Source organism: Pteropus medius, unplaced genomic scaffold (genome assembly GCF_902729225.1).
Source record: "Pteropus medius unplaced genomic scaffold, Ma_sr-lr_union100, whole genome shotgun sequence".
Taxonomy (NCBI): domain Eukaryota; kingdom Metazoa; phylum Chordata; class Mammalia; order Chiroptera; family Pteropodidae; genus Pteropus; species Pteropus medius.
This window is the reverse complement of record NW_024355205.1, coordinates 22,112,504-22,136,386: the sequence shown is the minus strand read 5'-3', so window position 1 is coordinate 22,136,386 and position 23,883 is coordinate 22,112,504. Positions and strand designations below refer to the sequence as shown.

Here is a 23,883-nt window from a genome sequence, read left to right as displayed (position 1 = left end):
CTAAGAATTGTGTGGATGAGATTAGGTGTGCAAGACAGTAAATTTAACAACTTGATAAAATTAACAACTTGAGTCATGGGTGAAAATAAAAGATAAGAACCCAGTATTTTAGTTTCTCAGAATTAATTCCTTGGAAAATTACTTTGTGAAATTTTCAACTAAAATAACTTTTTTAAATACGCGTAACAAAGGAGATTTTCAAAAGAGAAAAAAATGTTGCTTGAGGTATCTTTTAATTACAAAGTTATTTCAAATATGTATTATAACTTAAGAATTAAAGATAATTTGAATAGTATAAATATTCCCATTATTAATTTGAAAGATTAAATAAAATATAGCTTTATTTTATCCTTTGCAACATATTTGCCCCATCGTTGAACAAATTTTAAGAAAAAAGAGTCACTACAATATGACAAAATTTAGTCCTTATTTTTAAGACTTCGGGCAGATGTTTTAAGAAAGTCTTTGTATTTCGAGAAAACACTCTCCAAACCAGAAGTTAAAAACTTATTTGTGGAGGTGTTTGAGTTATTAAGGGTAGATATAGTGTGTCCAATACTAATGAGCCTTTTCCCCCCCTAGTAAGTGGAACTATTTTTTAAACTTTATAAACATGTATAATTTTTTATGCAGCAATAGAAAACTAATACAATCATCCCCCAAAAAACACGAAAGATTTAAGAATAAGAAATCCTAACAAACAGTCTTTTTTAAACCAAATCAATAGTAAAAAGAAAAGTTTCCCTCTATAAACATAGGTGTTCCACGTATTACTAAATTTTAATTTAATTATCTGAGACACAGATAACTCTATATATTATACAAATAATTTGGACAATGTATAAAAATTGAAAGCTCTTAAATTCATTACCTAGTATAAAGTGCCACAGGAATACAAGATGGGTTGGTATTTAAAAGTTATCATTGTAAACCACCACATTAACTGATTAAAGATAAAAAGAAAAAAAACTCAGTAGATACAAAAAAGACATCTGATAAAAATGGACTAATTATGATAAATCCTAGCAACTCGATAAACCTCTGCCAAGAATCAAAGCAACATCATATTTAAGAAGAAAGAAAAGTAGTCATTTCTTTTACCGTAACCAAAATACCAGCTTGCTCACTAATATAGCTCATAATCAGCAGAGTACTGGAAGTCCTAGCCAAAGAAATATAACCAAAAAGTTGAGAAACAAAAAGTGGAAAGTAAAAAGAAAACAAGTGATTTTCTTAAAAATCACATAATGATGACAAAAATCCAAACAAATCAATATTTACTACTCTACAAGAAGTACTTAGCAGAGTAATTGTTGTCAAAATATAAAAATAATAGCATTCAAATTAATCAGCAATTACAAATAATTAAAATACGCGAATAAAAAAGAAAATGTATCATTAAAAATGACAAGCAAATATATTATGTGAAGCTACAAAAAGTTTTTATAAGTTAATGAAGAAATATTTCTAAATCTCATTGCATATCAAAATTTGACTATTAAAACTCTGAAATCTCTGTGATGTTAAAAGCATTAGTAACATTAAAAAAAATAAAGATCTTGGAAAAGGTATTCAGGTATAAAACTACAAATGGCTAATTTAAATACAAAATTTAAGAATAACTATATATCGAAAAGAAAGACAAACATCCCAGTAAGGAAAAAAGAAAAAAGCAAAAACAGGATATTTAATATAAGAAAAAAACAGAGGTTAATGAACATGCTAATCTATCTACAACTATGATGATATTTTCTTCCATTAAGTTAGTAAATATTAGATGCTTTCGAAATCCCATGTGTTGGCTAGTGTTTGGGAAAACAGCAAAGTAATAATAAATTGCTGGTGGTATCATAACTTTTCTAAATATTCAAGAGATAATTTCTTTAATAAATAGTGAGATTTAAAGTGCTGATTCCCTACACCCATCAAGAGTGCCATAAGGAAACAAAGATTCGATGCAGTATTGTTTGAAAAAGCAAATTTGGAAAGAATTCTTGTTGGAAATGGAGAACGAAGTAAGTAATACACACAAATGATAATCCTATAATCTGGGTATACTATTCTACCTATATACTTTTCTGGATAATTTATGTACTTCATAATATAAGTGATTAATAGTAGTGAATTTCTCGTAATGAATTTAAGCATTCATTTTCATAAGCTATAATCTGAAATATTCATCTAAAACTGGAGGGCTGAATGGCTTCTTGTAACCTCAAATACCAAATCCTTGGGTACGGAAAGGAAACAATTTTCCTTTAAAAAAAAAAGTAAAATTCAAACTTAAGAAAAATAGAAAGTGTATGTTATTAAAATAGAGCACAGCAAGTGATATGTGAGACTATCATGGGAACCTAAAGAAAGAAAATACGTTAGATTTGCTTAGGAAGAGTGAAGGAGATAAAACTCAAGCTGTATTTTAAAAGATCATATCAGTTAAGACAAGTGATTGTAATGAGAACAACAAATCCCTCAACAAAACCTTCAGGAAAACCTAATTTTAAGCACAAGAATAGAAGTAGACACTTCAAAGTAGTAAAAGAAGTACTTACTTATCATTTGCCTGACTATGTACTATGCCCTTCACACATATTTATTTCCTACAAAAGTCTTGTAAGCAGATATTACCTAATACCAAGATAAAGAAATTACACTTAGAGGATTTAACATGATTAAATAAGGGAGTCTTGACAAAAAGATACAAACATAGCCTTTCCTAAATTTAAAATTCATCTTCTAAAAACTAAACTACCATAAACAGAAAAGGAGCAATAGCTCTCCCCTAAGAACTAAAAATATGAATAACATTAAAGAAGACCTAAATAAGTATGCTATTCCAGATTCAAGGTTTGGAAAAATCAACACTGTAAACACATAAATTCTCTCCTAATTGATATACTGATTCAAGGCAATCCCCATAAAAATCTGAGCAGGTGTCTTAGCAAAACGATGAGCTGATTCTAAAATTTATGTGAAAAATAGTCAAGAAGAATTTGGTCAATCTTGCAAAAGTATAAAAAAGCCGAAGACCTTTTATTCTCAGATATAAACATGAATTCATAAATAATAATTATGATAGTGTACAATTAGATCTGAAATAGACAAATAGACATGAAGAATACAATAAAGAGCTCAAAAATTTGACATAAAAGGTTGATAATGCAGTGAAGTGGGGAAAAATTTGGTTTTGGTAGTGGGCCAATTAAATATGCATTTCAAAAAATATGTCTTGGGTCAGTGGTGGCCCCGGCACTGTGGTGATGCTGTGTGCTTGGTCCTGGCAGTGGCCCCACTGTCCCGACCCCAGTTCTGGCTTCACCAATGCAGGCTTGAGCACTGGGACACAGACACAGAAGCAACAATAATGGTAAGACAGCTCCAACAAAAGTAACCCAGACACTGAAATAGGTCTTCGCCTTAAGAAAGACCCAGTGCTTTACATCTTGCTGAGCCCCTCCCTTCCAGTAGTTTTCAATGGTATTACGAGACCCGAGGCCACGAGACGACTTCTTATGAATGTGCCATGGGCAGCTAATTCTTCCTAGAGAACACTCTTTTAAACCTCCAAGTAATACATGATAACTCTCAGTGAAAGATTTCAGTGCATTACCAGGCTCCGTCTTTCCACCATGGATTTCCACCCAGATGCGTGGAACTGGCCTGATGCACCTCCACCATCCTGACAGCTCCACAGTTTTCTGGTGAAGGACTCCACCTTGGGCAGCACAGAGACAAGTGGCAGCACAAGGTGTAACAAAGTCTTTTGTGAATTATCTCCTGAAGTCGTGTAAGGAATTAAACGAAAACAGAGAGCACGAGACCCATGACTCTCCACTTACCAGGCATGGTTATGAAGGACGACTACGGCCAGAACCGGCTTCAGCTCTGCAAGCCGCATGCGCTGGGAGCTCCATGGAACCTTCTGGAGCTCCGGTAGTCCCACAGCACCATGCAGTCCTCGGCGTCGTCCCAAAGAACTGGTCTGTGATAGCTGTTTTTGCAACTTCTTATGCCAGGGTCAAGTACATGCTGAGAAGTGTAACGCTGGAGTGAGCCCACATGCCGTAGGACCCCCAAAGGTGGTTGAAAAAGATGAAGGGTGAGTTGGAGCTTGACACAAGCTGGTTGGGTGTGCCCCTGACTGCAGCGTGGACCCGCAGACTCCTCTGGATAACCTTAAAAGGAAAACACAAAACATAACGTGTAGTTTGGATTTGGAGGAGACAGGAGATTCGCAGTTGACGCTCCTCACTCTGGATCTGTCCAGGACTGCGGCGCTCGCTGGGCAGATGGGAGGCCTCAGGCTTTGGTATTACAGCTTTTCTCCTGCATTGTCCTTTGGACCTTTTTTAGTAAATCTGTTTTTCATCTTATTAGATTTGGTCACTCAAAAATATAAAATTCTATGGCTATCAAAAAACTATATTAAAATATCCGATTTCAACATTTCTGAATATTAAATGAAATTAACATGAATTAATGGACTTGGCAAACAGAAGGCACGAAGTAATGTTTGTGTAGTCTCAAACTGAATGACTTTGCCAAATAAAAGTGACAAATGCATTGGTATGTACCTATTTTATAACAAACAAGGGTAAATTATTTCACAGATCCTTTTCATGAATGGTATTTCATCCTTAAGAGAACAGTTCATTAACCATCATTCAAAAATTGCTTTCACAATACTTTAAGGCACTAAAATAGATGCATGCATACATGACCATTTTCAATGTACACATACAAAAATATGATGGAAGTATATAAAACAAATAAGATCACTTTGATGACCTGCATAATGCATACCTAATTACATCAATGAATTCACAAAATCAAATCTAAGGGCATTGTAAACAAAAATAAAAGATGTAACAATATTATCTAGACAATATATCTCGATATTTATGATCTTAAGATATTATCAACTGATGGTCATTGGCACCAATTCAGTGCCAACAGGAATTCCCAATTTGGGGTGCAATGAAGAAGAAAACTTCATTCAGTACAAACTGCTCAACTCCAATACAGTATGGCTATGGGAAGCACAGCTGTGGAACAGCTCAATAGGGCTACAGCTCAATAATGAAACAGTACAGCTGTGGCACAGCATGGCTGCAAGAGCGCCCTGGGGCGAGGGCCCAGGGGCAAAATCACTATCAAACTAGTCAGCTCTACCTTGTTCCAAGACACTTGCTCTGCTCAGCTGAGATCTGCTCTCCTCTGGCAAGAAGTCTGGTATTTCAGCTCTAGCTGGGAAAACAGTTTTCATCCCTCTGTGGGAGGAGCAGTATACTCCCAGAGCCGGAGGGAAACTCACTTATATAGAGAGAAGTCCCTCCCCTTGGGTCTTGATTGGTCCCTCCTTGTACAAATGAGGATTCTAAATTCTTAGTTTGATTGGTCCAAAAAGCATGATCCTGACTGGTCAGAATGGAATTGTATTGATTGGTCAGTGAAGATGCTAATGGAGATTGGGCTGCAAATCTGATTCGACAGGGAAAGTCTCAGTATTATCTATTGAAATACAATTCCAGGAACTCTTTTATAAGAGCTGGCTCAGACTTCAGGAAGACAGTGTAGGCAGGCAGTTCAGCGCAGGCTTCTCCCTGAAGTGTGGCTTACGTGGCTTACGTGACTTGTCTAGCAGTAGAATCTGCTGCTAGACAGTTTTTAATTTCTAATTTGAGCCCTGTTAGCCACTAGGAGTCCTTCTTGGTAGATATCTTCATTCTTAGGGTCCACGACATTGAAGTAAGCAAATATTTTTTAAACAGATCATGAAGCAAAAGAAAAAAAGATAATTTGACCTACATTAATCTAAACAACTTTTATTCATGAAAAGATACCGTTAAGAGAATGAATAGGAAAATCAGAGACTAATTTACAGTTTGTATTTCTGATAAAGGATTCATATCCAGAGTATATACAGTATTCCCGCAAATCAATAAGAAAGAGACAGTGTATTAGCTTGCTAGGGCTGCTGAAATAAGGGACGACAAACTGAGTAGCATAAGCAACAGAAATGTATTGTGTCACAGTTCTGGAGGCTAGAAATTCTTGATCAAGCTGTCAGCAAAGTTTGTTCTTCCTGAGGGCTGTGAGGGCGCAATCTGTTCCATGTCTCTCTCTCCTAGCTTCTGGTGATTTCCTGGTAATCTTTGGTGTTTCTAGGCTTTTGCTTCATTAAATTGATCTTCATCTTCACATGGTGTTCTCCCCCATGTGTGTCTGTGTCCAAACATTCCCTTTTATAAGGACACTAGGCAAGTGGATTAAGGCCCACCCTAAACCTGTATGACCTCATCTTACTCAATTACATCTGCAAGAACTCTTTTTCCAAACAAGGACACACTCTGAGGTACTAGGGATTACAACTTCAACATAGAAACTTTTGTAGGACATAATTCAACCCATAATAGACAACATAAATGAGTAAAACGTGTAAACATTGGAAGAGACTCTTACAAATCAGTTAATAAACATATGAAAAGGTACTCAACCTTGTCAGTCACAGAACCTGCGAGATAAAATTAAATTTCTGTATACAAACACTAGAATGAATAAAATGAAAAAGACTGACAATACCAGGTGTTGTCCAGGATGTGGAATAACTGGAACTCTTATACACAGAGGATGACAGTGTAAGTTAGTAGAACTGGTATGGGAAACTCTTTGGCATCTTCTACTAGAACTTCAGCAATTCCATTCTTGAGAATATGTGGTAGAAGAACTGCTTGAAATAGACAAAAGCTGAAAAGAACCCAGTAACTCTGTGTGTATATGTGTGTATATATATACATATTTTATAAATTTATATAATAAAATATATCATAAGAAAAATATTCTTCGAATGTATCCAACAAACAAGTTCAAGTGAAAGATTCCAGACAAAAACACATATGCAGTAAAATTTCATTTGTACAACATATAAAAATAAACCAAACTATTTATGATGCTAAACATCATAGTAAGGTTACTATCTTGGTGGAGAACTATCGATGATTGGCAGGAAGTCTAAGGATGGCTTCTAGAAGGTGATGATGCTCTATTTCGTGATCTAACTGCTGATTATAAAGAACTCACTTTAAATACATACATCCATATACTTATGATTTTTGTATAGTTTCTGTATGAATTGTATACAGTTACCTCAATAATGATTACTTAAAATATTGGAAAGTTAGTATCTACTGTATTGCTCAATATCACCGAAGATTCACAGGCTAAAGGAAACATTTCTATATATTCAGCTGTAGGGTAAATAAATGTTTCAAATGAACAGAGTCGAACAAACATTGTAATAATAAGATGAACAAATATTTAAAACATGAGTTTCTTTTTAAATCATTTTCGTGCTTTTGTTGAAAAAACATTTTATACAATTTACACATGAATTTTTTTGCTTTTTAATGAATTCACCTTGTCTACAAAGAATGTTTTTAAATATTGAAAAAAACTAACATAATATTCATTTATGAAAAGTATGTTATTGAACTCATCACATGCACTCCACATATACACCCACTGAAAACCCCTGCAACTCTTAGTTTATGGGAAATAAGGCTTAGATTTCAGTCCAATTTTTGCATTCACTGATGAGGATTTTCGTTGTTGCTATTTACATTTCACATTTTAACCTCCTATCTTTAACGTGGCTTATTTGAAAGTTGTCAAACCAATCAGGAACTAAAATTAAGAAAATAGACAATTATAAATCATTAGTCATCAACTGAAATATCCAGAAATATATTTTCTTCTGCATTTTCATAACCATCAGTACTGTTAGGATAAATAACATTCTGACTTACAGAAATTTTTTAAACATAATTATATTGTTATAAATTTACTTCTTTAACAATGAAATCTCACTTTTAAGAAATTTTTGTCTTATTTATTTATTTCAATAAAAGTCCAAATTTCCAAAATACTATTACATCCTACATGCATTGCAAACAATTATTTTTATCATTAAAGTTTTAACTTTAGTCAGAATCTTCCATTATTTGGGGCAAACGGTATACTCAGATCTGGTTATACATTAGAATATTTATACTTAGTCTCAATTTTGAGTCAAAATATCATATAACTATGAATAATTAAAAACAAACTTAAAGACAGAAATTATAAATTTATGAAAAAAATGTTCTCTTGTTTTCTATATAGCCCATGACTGACATTGATTTTTTTCATATTTTGATGATGAGCATGATTGTGATGTCAGAAGGTTTCTTAACACACTATTCTAGAAATAAATATCAATAATTCAGAGTTGATATTTAGATGAAAACATTATTCATTCAAATTTAAGGAAAATTGATGAACAAACATTTTAACAGTTTTAAGTAAAATGATAATAGTATATATATATATGTTTTTTGTGGTTAAAATCTTAGTTTTATTTTATTTTATTTTTTTGCCTAAAGTGCAATAAACAAGGCATGTTATAAAAGATTTCATAGTGAATAAACAAAATTAGGTACTCAGGGTCCCCATTTATTGTTTTATTATAGAATATAGGCTATCAATTGAATTTAAAATATAAAAATTATATGGTAATATGCACACATATATTCGTGTTATATGCATATCTATATATATGAATATATAAAAATGTATATGTATATGTGTGTGGGTGAGTATATGTGTGTGTGTGTGTGTATACACATAGTCCTTTCTGAAGGTAAAAAGTGCACCTTACCAAACTAGGATATACAAAGTACCATGGCTAATTTATCCTGCGGAGTCGACTCATTTGCTCATGTTGCCAACTACTTCTAAACCTTTAGACACAGTGGCTGGGACAAGGAAGGAACAAAAACTATTAAAGCACAGCTGGTGTTTTTAACATTTCCACTCCTCAGAGCCACACATCTGTAGCATATCTTAAGGCTTAATTTGATCACTAGTTTTCTTCTTTGAATGACCTATTTAAAAAGTTAAATAACTTTTTAAACAATCAAATTTTGTATGTGTATATATTTAATATGCTATATTAAATATTGATTTCCATAGATAGATTTTACTTCAAAAAATGTGGAATTTTAGTGAGTTAGAAAAGTATATTATGAAAAATATATTGATAGGCTCAAGAAAAGAAATATATTTATTACAGTTTAAACATTTTACTTTGTTTCACAACAATTTTCAAAATGTAATGAATGTAAAGCCCTATTTTAATTGTACATATATTTGTAATAGATAATTTTCATGGAAAACATTTTTTCTATCAGAGTTTCTGAATGATATTACAGTGGCTTAGTTGAGTCAAATATAAAAATCAAAAATATTTATCTGTTTCTTCCTAACTCATGTTTCTGTTGCCCTAGGCTAGAATTTGTCAGTGTTGTGGGTCACAGACAAGTAGTTGAACCCTAATAAGTCTTCCCCTTTTGTATAGTAGGAAAACCCATTAACTGTAAACATAACCACCAAAGAGTAAATAAAATAGCATTCAGTCTGTCTTGCATGAGGTCTGGTTTATGACTAAATTCTAGCAAATGAGAAATAATGGAATGTGTCACAAAGAATCTTCTAAGAGCCTTCCATGAAAGACAACTCAAATGAAGACTTTGTTGTTATTTCTTCCTGTTGCCTAAAGCTGTGGACAGCATTTTTGATGAGGGATGAATTAATGAGCACAAAGGAAACTCATTCTCTAAAGCTTTCATAAAGTAAGATGCAATATCATCAATAGGCAGTCTAGGCCTTAACTATTATGAGGGAAAAATAACTCTATCTTATTGAAGTCACATATTTTGGACATATACAACTGCAAAAGAACTTATCATTAGCTGCTAAGTATTTTTAGTGATACTATCTCTGTTTATAATGCTATAATACATCTAAAAAACAGTATTAATCTGTTGCTATTTTATACAAGTGAATGCAGTAGTTAGAAAACAATTAATGTTTCTTAGATGAAACAATCATGATGAATACTGTACCATAAATACTAAGTATGTATGATAATGTTTCTCCTCCATCAGTAGTCTCAGGTTACTTCACCATCCCTAGTTACACTCTTGTAAACCATCTCTTTATTGAGGCATTTTAAATTACTCCTTCTGAGTGTACTACTTGTTTCTTATCAGATACTTCACGAACACACATGGATAACTTCTATGCCAGGAGAACACTGGATGCTGATAGTGGCATCATTAATACTAAGATCTTCACTACTGTTGGTATGGAGTGGATCGTAGGTGGAGGCAAGAAATTGAAAGACCAAGTACTTGTTGCAATTGTAATCATTCTACATAATTTAGCTTCTTTTAATTTCTAGAGACAGTGAAAGGAAATAAGTATAATGCTCCTGAATATCAAATTTAGAATACATATGAAAAACAGAAAACTTATAATTACAGGTATGTACCAAACCAAGAGACTTATTTGCAGGATCAAAGAGTTGAAAGGCCATTAAACACACATTTAAGGTTAAGTACACAGGTGGGAGAGTGGAATACTGAGAAAGTAGATGAAAAAATTTGGGCAGACACAGATGAGGGTAATAATTTTGATCTTCAAAATAACTCAATGTCCCTTCTCTTGGAAAGAGCTCACGCTTTCTGCCTGAGGGAATTGGCCTTTTCCTTCATAAAATCCTTCCGATGACTTCGCTGGGAAAATTTCTTCCTGAAAAATGCTTATCTACTAGAAATTCACACCCATAACTTCTCGTACTACCTCCAGCTTTCCAGAATTGAAATCCAGCATGGCCGGATGGAAAAGTGGTGTGGGACAAAGTAGACTACACATAAAATAGTAACATAGCATTGCAATTTGTATCAGCAGGAGTTAAGGAAACATATATGGGAATGGATTAAAAGATGTTTGTCTATACAGTACAAATATGAAATTAGTCAGGTCAAATGTATTGATATGGATACACCAACTCAGGATTAGAGATTGGTTTAAGCATCTAGGAATTGTATGAGATAGCTTAGTTAATTACATCCTGAACTCAAACATGTTATTTAGTCAATGAGAGAGAAATTCCAGAAAATCCCTGGAGTGTTGGAAAGGAAGAAATCCAAAGACTCAAGGAGAATAGAAATTTTACAGTGATCTGTTATGAGTAATCAGTGGTATCTGCATGCTCATTTCCCCAGCCATGCTTATTTTTACAATGTGGGCCCATGTTCCATGGTGGCAAAGATAGAGGCCGTTCATGAGCACTGAAACATGGATTTCCCCTTACCATGAGTGATCTGTTTACTGTCACTGCCAAGTGCCGAAGCTAACAACATTTAACCTCAATAGAGCATTTTCCCTCAAGGGTAATAGCCAGCCACCTGCAAGCAAGTTGACTATATTGGAAAATTTAATCATGGCGCAGGCAAAGTTTTGTTCTCATGGTTTTAGGTATATTCTGAATATTAAATGTATCTACTTGTCTGCAATGCTTCCAGCATCATTACCATTCATGGCCTTACAGAATGCCTTGTCCATCAACATGTAACCTTATAGAATATCTCTGCTTATCTTATGGTAGAGGGAGTATAACAGTGTAATCACATGCACAGGATTCATAAGTTCGACCACATAATTAGAAAGAGAAGGCCTGATAGAATGATGGAATGCTATGCTAAAAACTTAGTTATAGGAATCATACCTAATAAGTTAGATATGATGGCATCTACTTCTTAGCCAAACTACATGGGTCCAAGAACCAGGTAAAAGAAGAGACGTGAGCCCTCTCACTTATACAAGTAACGATCTACTCAACATTTTTTTTTTTTAAATTCCAAATCCTGAATCAAAATGTTTGAGGTATTTGTGCTTTTGGCGCTCAATGGGCAAATGTTTCCCCTTAGGAAAAGATTCATATCTCCAATGCTTTAGAAACTGAGGCTGACTCCTTATTCATCCACCATTTTTAAAATCTTATACCACAGAACCAACAAGCAGAAAAAGAGGTCATTGTACTTACTGGCCAAAGTGAATGATTCTAATTACCAAAAATGAACAAGGATGCTACTACATAAATGGGTCAGTCAAGTGGGTACTCTATATATTGTGCAGTGTATAAAGAATTAAAACAATATCATCATAATTTAAGACAATAAATAGTATATAATGTACAATGACCTTATAATATGATTCAAAATATTAAAAGTATCTTCAAAATAATTTACAACATGGTTAAATATATCTTTAATTATTCTAGCATTAGTTAATAAAGTTCAGCATTCTGGTGTTCTGCTGCTTTTATTTTTTCTTTTACTCAGTGTTTTCCAACAAAATTTTATTTTCCAGATTTAAAAATCAAGGATAAAATGTCACATGATAAAACTTAAAAGGTTATCTTTTATATAGAGCTTTTTCTCAAAGATCAGGTTAATTTTTTTATGGAAAATAAATAAATAAACAATCATTCCAAAGGAAAGTATTTAAGGTATAAAGACAGTACTCTGCAACTCAAAATCTATGGGGCACAGCCACAGCAGTTCTAAGAGGGAAATTCATAGCAATATAGGCCTACTTAAAGAAATGTGGAAAATCTAAAATAAAAATTTAAACTTACTCCTAAAGAAACCACAAAAAGAAGAACAAAGTACAGAGTAGGAAGAATAAAATTATAAAGACCAGAGTAGAAATAAACAAAATAGTCTAAAAGAGAAATGACAACTGAAACCACATAAATACAAAAGATTATAAAAAAATACTACAATTATATACCAACAAATTGGACAATCTGGAAGAAATGGATAAATTCCTAGAAACAGATAATCTTCTGAGACTGAGTCAAGAAGAAACAGAAAATCTGAATAGACCAATAATTACTAACAAAATCAAAACAGTAATCAAAAATCTCCCAACAAACAGACATTCTGGACCAGATGGCTTCAAAGGTGAATTTTACCAAACATTCAACGAATTAATACCTGTCCTTCTCAAACTATTCCAAAAAATTCAAGAGGAGTAAAAGCTTGCAAGCTCATTGTGTGAGGCCACCATTACCCTGATTCCAAAACCAGACTAAGACATTACAAAAAATAAAAAAAAAAAATCATAGGCCAATATCCCTGATGAATATAGATGCAAAAATCCTCCACAAAATATTAACAAACCAAATTCGATAATGTATTGAAAAGCTCATACACTATGATCAAGTGGAATTTATTCCTGAGAGGCAAAATTGATACAATATCTGCAAATCAATTAATCAGATATGTCACATAAACAAAATTATAATATTGTATTAAGATATCAATAGATGCAGAAAAATCGTTTGACAAAATCTAATAGCCATATATAATAAAAACCCTCAGTAAAGTGGGAATAGAGGAAACATACCTCAACATGGTGAAGGCCATACATGACAAACCTCAGGAACAAAAAAAGGATGTCCAATTTCACCACTCTTAACACAGTATTGAAAGTTCTAGCCATCGCAATTAGACAAGAAAATTAAATGAAAAGCATCCAAATTGGAAAGGAAGAAGGAAAACTGTCATTATTTGTAGATGACATGATATCATATATAGAGAACCTTGAATATTCCAACAATAACTATTAGAACTGATAAATTAATTCAGGAAAGTAGCAGGAAACAAAATTAATATTCAGAAATCAGTTACATTTTTATACACCAATAACAAACTATCAGAAAGAGAAATTAAGAAAACAATCCCATTTACAATTGCATCAAAAATAAATAAATAAAATACCTAGGAATACATTTAATGAAGGAGGTAAAAGACCTGTACTAGAAAAAGTATAAGATAGTGAAGAAAGAAACCAAAGATACACATAAATGTATATCCATATACATTGCTCATGGATAGGAAGAAATAACATAGTTAAATGTCTGTACTACCCAAAGCAACCTATAGATTCAATGCCATCCTTATCAAAATACCAATGATGTTTTTCAGAGAACTAGAACAAATAATCCAAAAATTTATATGGAACCATAAACGATTCCGAATAGCCATGGCAATCTTAAGAACAAAGTTGGAGGTATCACACCGCCTGATATCAAAGTATATTATAAGACTATAGTAATCAAAACATCATTGTACTGACATAAAAACAGACACATAGATTAATGGATAGAATAGAGAGCACAGAAATAAACTTAAGCCTATATGGTCAATAAATCTATGACAAAGGGTAAAGATAGTTATTCAAAGATTAAGCCAGAAATAATATACAACATAAAAATGAAACAGACCATAAGAAGGGCCCTATAATTTTTACTGAAGTACACATCAGACACCATTAAAACATGTAAAGCTTTGATAATGTACCTTTGAAGTTGCTTAGAAAAGATGACTCTATCAGGCTCTAAAGAATCTTAATTACAACATATTTTATAATGTATGGCAACTTGTAAAAAAGTTTACAAAACGAAGAATCAGAAGTCACTCTAAAATGTTAGAGATGATTTTAGGCAAGAGTCAAACATCTGCTTAAGCATGATTCAAAAAACTAATTAAATAGAAATCTGATTTATCTTTCAAATAAAGTAAATTTACTGTTGTGTTATTTTCTTTTTTATATTTTGATTTAAGCACAGAGCACATGATCTCTGAGTTTCTGTACATGGAGATGGTATCTCTTCCTCATATTATCATTTATGTTATTTTTTTCAAGAGTAACATTCTGAGTAATTAAACAATACACAATTAGCAACTGCCTCATCAGTATAAATGGTAATGATATCCAACTTATAAAAACTGGCAAGTCCGCATGAATAAAATATTCTTCAAAATTTGCAGTTAGCAAGTTGCTTTATATATGTCATTCACCAATTCCTACATTCATTCAGTCATTTGCTCTTATTTCTTAATTCTTAATCCATTCTATAACACACTCATTTATTTTATTTATTTTAAAACTTAGGGATTTATTCTGTATTTAGCTCTATATGCTCAGGCATTAAATATTTTTCTTATATGCAGCAATTCAGAAAAAAAAAAAAACAAAAAACAAACCCTGAGTATTGAAGAAATGGCAATCAATTCCACCTACAACCACAAAAAGAATTGGACTCAATATTAATTTTGGAAGCTGTCGGTTTGAGATATGATAACCATTGCAGAAAATGCAGAAAAATAACATATAAATGAATATGAATGAGCAATAATGCTGAGTGAATAGACTATAAAAATGGACACATTTTTCACTAGCATTTTTATTTCTATGGAAATACTAAGTGTCTTGTGCTTGAATATATTTGATATGGAGAGAAAATAGAGCAAATAATTCACTAGAAATAGCAAATACAAATAACAAATAAACAATAAAAAGTTTGTATGAATTTTTTTTATTTATAAAATATGACTCCAAAATAAAGACAACTTTTAAAAGTTTAATTCTGCTTTCAGAAATGGTTTTAGACTGTCTTACCAGTAATGAATTCAAGAAAAGTAAATTAAGGTACATAACTGCAGATTACAAAATTTAACAGAATATTCAAATTTCTTAATATGCGACAATTACCTCTTACCTCGTATTCATATTAACCATGTAGCATTTTAAGATATTAAGCTTCTCTTTCCAAATCCCTCATTTACTCCTCTTTTATTAAGTTCTATTCTAGCAGCCACTTTTGATAACTTTTTCGATGATATATATTCTTTCTCTATAAAAATTGAGCCATCATTTAGGAGCAGATGTCTGTGGTAAAATGTCACTTTTATTCAACTGTTAGTTCCTTTCTTCAGATTGAGGTTGAAATCACTTTCATGGTGGACATTCTTCATTCACTTTTTGTCTACTGAAGTCTTCTGCATTATTTCTCTTTCCCTTTTAGCACAAAGCATCTTGTTCCCCTTTATTGCCCTTTCAATAGTTATAATCATTGTCTATATCCATAAGACATACAAACTTTTTAATAGCTCTCAGTCTTAAGATGGTATTTTGGCACAATTTATTTTAAATACTTTATTAATCTTAAAACAAACATTTAGTGGAATAGCAGTACTTATTTTTTGCCCTATAATGCCTCAAATTTTTCATTTTCTCCTTGAGTAATTAGTGAGATGAACCACAGGCCTTTTCATTTTATTATGCTCAATAGATATGTTCTAAGCCATTTTATATTCTATCCACAATTTTATATAGGGACTTGTAAAGAGTATTCTGGGAAAAGTATTCTTTACTGTTATAATGAATTGAATTGTGTCCTTCAAAAATTCAAATGTGAAGTCCTAACCACCAATACTTCAGAACATATTTGGAAATAAGTTTGTTGCAAATACGATTAGATAGGATATGATCATACAGGAATAGGGTGGGACTCTAATCCAATATACGTGGTACCCTTATAAAAAAGAGGAAATTAGGCATTGTACAATGCTATGTGAAGATGAAGATAGAAACTGATTTGACGTAGCAGAAGCCAAGGAAAATCAAAGGTTGCTAGTAAACCAGCAAAAGTTAGGAGAATGGCATGGAACAGACTGGAGTAACCAACCAAGCCAAAACCTTGATCTAAGATTTCTAGCCTCCAAATGGTGAGATAATAAATTTGTTGATACTTGGTTATAGTATCCCTGGCAAACTAATACAATTGCTATACCTTAAAATTACTTGAAAATACTTCCTAGTCATTTATAGAAATGTCATTTCAAAAGATTAAAATTTAATCAACGTCATCATTCTCACTTCGAAAGTTTGTATGCATGTTTTTTATTAAATATTTGTCCCAGATGCTCATTTTTCAATATCATAGATCATCCTATATAAATACATGTGGCAAAAGAAGTAAACTAAGATGTTTTACTTCTTTTTCTTTTTCATCAAACTTACATGCCAGGACTTTACTTGACTAAAATATTTTCCCCCTAAACTGTTAATTTCTTAAAATACATTTAAGATCTATTAATTCAATAGCATACTGGTCAATATGTATATATGATTGGAATATGTCTCATAGATTGATATTTTTCTCCAAATGGCAACCTACAAAAGAGAAATTAAAACTGATTAGCATTAAATTTTCTTAAGGCAATTTATGTTACCAAATGTTCAATACCATTGTTTTGCTAGTTTAGTATGTAAAAATTATTGGAAAATTGTCTGCAGGCACTTTTTAAAATTAAGAGTTACATTTATGAAAATGTGTTTTTGAGATTGGCTTCTTAGGTTTTGATAATAAATGATAAATACTTTTTTGGAGTTTTGTTTTGAAATTAGTTTAACATTTGATAGCTCTAATGATTTGCTTGCATTTGCCTTTTAGTCATCAATTTTCCCTCTTTAATTATGCTTATTTAATTATATAAATAAGTATAGTTTATGTAATGACTTAAGGCTGTTTTGTTTTTTTATTTTTTATGACTGCAGATATATCAAACACCTGAGATATTTTATTAATTTATCAAATTGAAAAATAGATTCTTACTCTGAAAAAAAATCTGTAGTAACTATGCTTTTACATATATTAGAAGAATATACTGAAGTGTTCAACTTAACATTTTAGAATTACAAGTTTCAGTGTAACTGGTAACTAGATGCAGTATAAATATGTAGTGTGATTGTATGACTAGGTAGTGAGAAAAATTATTTAAGGCTTTGAATTGAGTTTGTGCTAATTTTTTAATGCAGAAATACAAAACTAATCAAGTTCCTGCTAACTGAACGTGGAGTGCTACTAAAAGACATACCTAAAATGCAGGAGTAGCTTTGACATAGGTTAGTGTGTGAAGGCTAGAATTTTGAAGAACAAGATATAGTTTGGGTTGCCTTCAACAAATTATTAGCAAAAATATAGATGTTGAAGACGTTGATGGTGAGGGATCAAAAACAAGTGAAGAGCATTACAGATAAATCCCAAACTGCCTAAGAGAAAGCCTAAACTGCAATGAGCAGACTGTTAATAGAGACCTGGACTTTAAGAGAACTTCCAGCGAAGTCTCTGAAGCAATGAGGCACATGTTATTTTGTACTTGTGAGAGGAGGATCCTTTTTATATGGTCAAGAAAGTTCAGTGAAATTGTGTCCTACAGTTATTTAGAAAGAAGAACTTGTAAGCAACAAACATGAATATAATAGCTACAGAGATTTTTAAGTAAAGTGCTGCCTGACATCTTCTTGTTGCTTACAGCAAAATATGAGAGGAAAAAGATGAATTAAGGTAATGGCTATTGAACAAAAATGAACCAGGCTGATAATTTTAGAAATGTTAGCCTCCCTGGATAGCAACCATACTGAAAGTCTGAAGTACCAGCTGAAAGTGTGGCATACAGTAAAGTGATTGTCACAATATATTAAGGCTGTGCCCTTAATCTCAATATTAATCAAATCAGAGGGACTCTAAGATGTTTAAAAATATCATTACACAGCTATATTGGTAGAAGCCAAAAATAAGGAAAATATGATCTCAGAAATACCTGTGAAAATGTCTTTTATCTAATTAAGTAAACCCAGTCCAATTCACACAACTCAAAACTTTCTTGATAAATTTATATTATAAAAAACGGTGCCATCTTGTACTAAATGGGACAGAGAGAGTGCCAAATGGATGAAGGTTACTGAACTCCCAAAATTATACTGGCTGATAAACCTCTCTTAAAAACATGTGCTACTTCTCATGAAAATGAAGGAAGAAACAGATGGCTGAAGGTAGAATTCAGTGGGTGGCACCAAGAGTTCAGAGGGAGGGACAGAACCACAGAGGAATCATTCCAAGCTTCTAATATCATTGAAAAACTCCATCTAGAGTTTACCCACTTGCAACCAATTATGCTTTGAATCAGTTACTCCTTTTTGCTTTCTACTTTCCCCTTTTGAACCAAAATTTCTATCACTGTTACCCTGCACATGTCCCACATTGTATATTGAAAATATTGGGGTCAAATAAATTGTCTCTGGATAAATCTATGGACAGAGAGGGATTGACACCAGGATCTTGACTTAATAATTATAGTCAGGACCTTTTTGTGTCTGATTTCAATAACTTGGAAAATGAGATTTAAAACTTTTTCAGCTGATAAAATTGGATGGAATTTTGGACTTAACCTGATGTTATAATGGGATAAGAAATTTAGAAAGTCTGGTGGGAAGATGAATGTATTTTGCATATGGAAGGGATATTAATCATGGGAGCCAGAAGGTGAATTGTGCTAAGCAAAATCCTAAAATCCCTCATTATTTCTGCCTCTTGGTGTTACACCTGTGCTTGTGTTACATGAAAAAGGGATTTTGCAGATATAATTAAAGCTACTTTTTAGAATTACGTGGGTGGACCTAAACTAATCACATGAGTCATTTAAAAGCAGAGTTTTCTTTAACTGTAGTAGAAGAGTAAGCTAGAGATTTAAGTGGGAGAAGAATACTTGAAAGTTAATGTCTCACCCTGGCAGCAAAGAAACGAACTTCACTACTATAAACACAACCAGCTAAATTCTTTCTAGAATTTGAATGAGCTTAGAAGTAGATTCTTCCCCAAAGCCTCCAAATAAGAGCCCAGTCTGGCCAGCATCTTGATTTCAGCTCTGTGAGACTAAGCAAAGAATAAAGCCAACTCTATTTGGACCTAAGAAATAGTTACTGTTTTTAGCTTTTATGTCTGTGGTAATTTGTCATGCAGCAATAGAAAATTAGAACAAATATCTTGCCATTAGTGATATATTTGTAAAGTGTCTCTTCATAAAGAAAGGTCTAATTTGTAGCATTTGCTGATTTCCATGGTTGTAATCCTGCCAACTGTCAAAAGTTCAGGGGGAAAACAGGAGTAAACTAATGAATCACAGAAGCAGTAGTTGGTGGAAGTTTGTTGTTATCGCACACCACAAATGACAGTTTGTGAATGGGATTACTCAAACCAAAACATGGAATGAGGCTTAGGAGCATAAAGCTACAGATCAGCTCATAAAGTGAATATTAAAAAGTCATTAACTTCCACAACGATTGGTTACCATAGTAAAATTTTCTTAAATAAAAGGGAATAGGTTGTTACCTTATATCATTTTGGGGAACAATTTAAATTTTGCTTATCATTTTCAGAGGCATCCATTTCAAGTTAGCCTCTCTTGACTAAATGTCTATACAAAATTTTTTTTTCACTTGATTTTAAGTTTGCATATAAAATCTCAGAGAAAAGTATGTGTTTCCTTTTAGTAGATTTACATTGAAAAATATAAAAAAATAGGACATTGCATAATCTACTTGTAATAGGGTAGTATGAATTTAATAATTTTAAAAAGATGCAGGAGAATCACTCTAAATAAAATCTGTCAAGGAGGGTAAATAGGAATAGGAATGAACCTTCACAGAGTGCAACAGAGCACCTAAAAGAATGTGAATGTAGACATGCATGTACGTGTGTGTCTGCAGTATAGAACATAGCTTTTCTTTTAACAAACACATAAAAATATTGAGTTACTTTCTATAAATTTATATACGTTGATATTAAACTTTCTATAAATTTAGATATAAATATACATTATGTGACAAAATATTAGTGAATATCATATTCTCAAAATAATCAGATATTCTAAAAAATTAAATTGTTTACTTAATTGAGCTTTTCCCACTTACACCTACTCCTTGTTTTAATCATTCATTCTCACACACACAAGCAAACACACAGAAATACTGTGACATGGGCAAGTAGACAAAGACACATATACAAAAACAGCTTCATCATAAACTGCCCTCATAAATACCAAGTACAAATATATTTACTCTCCTCCACCTCAATTTTTCTTTCAAACTCAAAAAAAATAAAATAAAATGCTGTTCAAGTGAAAGTACATTGTTAACTTTTTTAATTGTCCAAATATGAGAGAAAAAAATTTTTATTTCTAAGTTAAGTTTGTTCAAAATCCCTGGTCAAATTAGAAATTTTTAGTTGCTATTTCCTCTCAATAATTTACATCGCTTTTAACATAAGCTAGGCCTCTAATGTTGATAATCATAATCGATATCTTTGCATCAGGGGCTTCTTCCATTGAAAAGCATTGTAATTATAGTCTTATATAAAAATAAATGTGGGCTATGGGTATTCGGCCTTGAGTAGAGTTCTGTCTATATGGGAGCGAAGAATTCGTAAATTGTAAGGAAACATCAAAAGGGTCATAATAGATTAGCAGCAACTTAACATTTTTTCCACTTCATCTGGATGGCCTATATAATTATTCAACTTTGACATATAAAAATGCACACCGATATTAGTTTTAATATTATTAGTTGTCATCCAGTTTTTAACGGAAATAATTGTTGAAAAGGCACCTCAAAGCTCATTTAGAAGAATCTCCCAAGTTTCTCCTCAACTTGATTCCTTGATATTTCTATTTAATACTAGGAAAAGTAAAAAGACAAAGCCTTTCTTTTTCAGATCTATGTTCTACCTGATTCCTTTCCTGGTCCCAAATAAATGAGAGTAGGAATAGCCATGTAGTGTAGTAGAATCCTCACCCTGAGTGTGGCCTGATCTCTGTATTGGTTAAAAAATAAGGCTAAGGTGCTGAAAGAGATTCTCAAATATATGTTGCTAAAACAGGATAAACATCTCTTTAACTCTCATATAACAGTATGGAAATAAATGAGTTCTATGGTATAGGTCTGCAATTCCATTATTTCTCCATTTCTTGCTCACAGTTCTAGAATGTTGTGCCTTTTGCATAACCAAAGTCAGCGAATCCTCATGTCTAAATTTCAGCTGGCAGAAAAGAGATTAGAGATGAAATGAGTAGCTAACTAGTGGTTCATAATTTGCACACACTGCATCCACTCATTTTCTAGTGGTTAATTAGTCATGTGGTCAACATGACTGTCAAGGCCACTTTTGAAATGCAATCTTCACAAAGTCGTGTGCACAGATAAATTTATAATACTGTGAAAGACAGAACAGCTTCAAAGAAGGCAGAGAAAGACATCAACCAGCACTCTGGTGCAGTTTTCATGACAAAGCAGAGTAATGATAATATTTCAGTATATATTTTTTTAAAGTCTGAGACATTCTATTTGAAATAGCACCATGTGTAAGTTTTGACACAGTGTCTGGTTTCTTTTGGAGCCACTGACAGCAGAAACTGAAGATATGCCTTCCTCATCTTTGCTACACCAGCCAGTTTTTATTCATTATTTTGATATTATCTCTTGTAAAGAACATGCACACACATTACCAAGGCAAAAAATACTGTTCACATTATTGGTAAATTGTTCCTCTAATCATACTAGGGTTTAATGAAACTAGTAGACCTAAATAACATTTTTAACACTGACATCTCAGTGTGAAGCAGATGACTTTAAAGCTATAGATAAGTTTTAATTTACATTTTCATAATTAAAGGATTCACCCCAGCAGTTTTCAGAGCAAAGAGAGTCCATGATTCTAGGAGAGATGGTAGGTTGTACTAAGCATGGCTGACTTCTAGCTTCATTATATTTAAAGTCTAATATCCAGAAGCACTTTTTAACTAAGATAAAATGAAAATAAAACAATTTTCGTGATTTGGTACGTTCCAGTCTCTTTCTATAGAGAAAGTAGATTATCCTTACTGGCTGCTATGTCAGTCGCTACTTAAATTTTCTGATTGGATTCTTGGTTAAATGGCAAAATTGGTGTAAAAGTTATTTTTCTCTATTATTTTAAACACAAACTTGAAAAAACTGAGGCAAGCTAAGATGTGCTTTATATATGTTTTTATAATTTAATATTATATAAAGACTGTCTAACATATCTGTATTTTGCAAGGCTTATTTTCATAAGATCACAAAAGGTGTATTATATGTGATGAACTACAAGATTTATTCTGGACATAAAATACTTTCATGTAAAAATAAATAGACTACTACAAGAATTCATAAAAATGATCTAAACTTCAATTGATTATATTCTACATTTTCAGTATTATTGCGTCTATAATACTTATTCTAATGAGAAACTACTGCAAAAATAGGCACCATATACATGATAATACCATAGGAAATTATAAACCTGGTCCTAGTTATCCCCCAAAACAACATGTGTGCATGCACATATGTCTTCAAAATCAAAATACTAATCAAATGTAAAATTTTATATTTTCTCCTTACTATAAATTACTGACTCTACAAATAAGATATAATCTATCCTTTATTCAGTCTTCGATCTACTCAGTTTTATGTAATTAATGTAATTAAAGACCATTTTCACCACACTGACATTCTCACATAAGCCATAATTATAAAGCAAAATTGCTTATTTTATAAAAATTCTCTAGTAATGAATATGATTTCTTGCACATATTGGAACTTACTGAGTTCAAGACTACATGGTCTTTATAATTTAAAGTAGGAAAGGTGTGATTATCCCTTCTATTTGGCTCCCAAACAGTCCTTCACTTATATCACATCATAAATCTACACACTTAAAGGACTGATGGGCACTGCTAGGAAGAATGATGAATGGACTGTCTTAAGAGGCACTGCTGTGGTGACAAAAACTGGTAGATGTGTAGTTGCTAGTCCTTGCCAAGGTTAATGAATGCCGATCACCACTAGTAAGTTGCATGTGGGCAGAGGACTGCAGACAATTCATAAGAGCATTGCCAAGTGTTGAGTACCTAATCTAAGAATATGTTGTCAAACTGACAATTTCCCTTTGAGGAGAAAAGCTTACTTAGAGAGGACACTCGGTAGGATTTAAATAAGTTTCCCCAAATCTTTCCTTGTGGCTAAGGATTAACAAAGCACTTTCAATGAAAATAGATATGATGACCTAACTGATATGCTATTGAAGTTGAATAAAAATGACTGTTATATAGAAAGGTAAATTAAAAGGCCAGCAAAAATTAGGTCTTCATTTAAATCTATTCAAGCAAGATACCATGTAATATTACATTTAGGGGATAATATGATTAAATTAGTCTATGACTCTAAAGCATTTATGTAATGTTTACTGCATATTAGGTACTTTTGTGTTTGTTATACACATCTTAAAAGCTCACA

General features: G+C 32.4%; 1 protein-coding gene across 1 annotated transcript in view; it reads right to left on the bottom strand.

Moving 5' to 3' along the window:
- The window catches only part of LOC120598844 (uncharacterized), a 199,679-nt gene that overhangs the window by 39,645 nt on the left and 136,151 nt on the right, over positions 1–23,883 (bottom strand). Inside the window, exons 4-5 of the mRNA XM_039857914.1 lie at positions 5,173–5,270; positions 3,840–4,175 (exon numbers count right to left, since the gene is read on the bottom strand). Coding sequence (XP_039713848.1) covers positions 3,880–4,175; positions 5,173–5,270 — 394 coding nt within the window. The 3' untranslated portion in view covers positions 3,840–3,879. The remainder of the gene's footprint in view (positions 1–3,839; positions 4,176–5,172; positions 5,271–23,883) is intronic.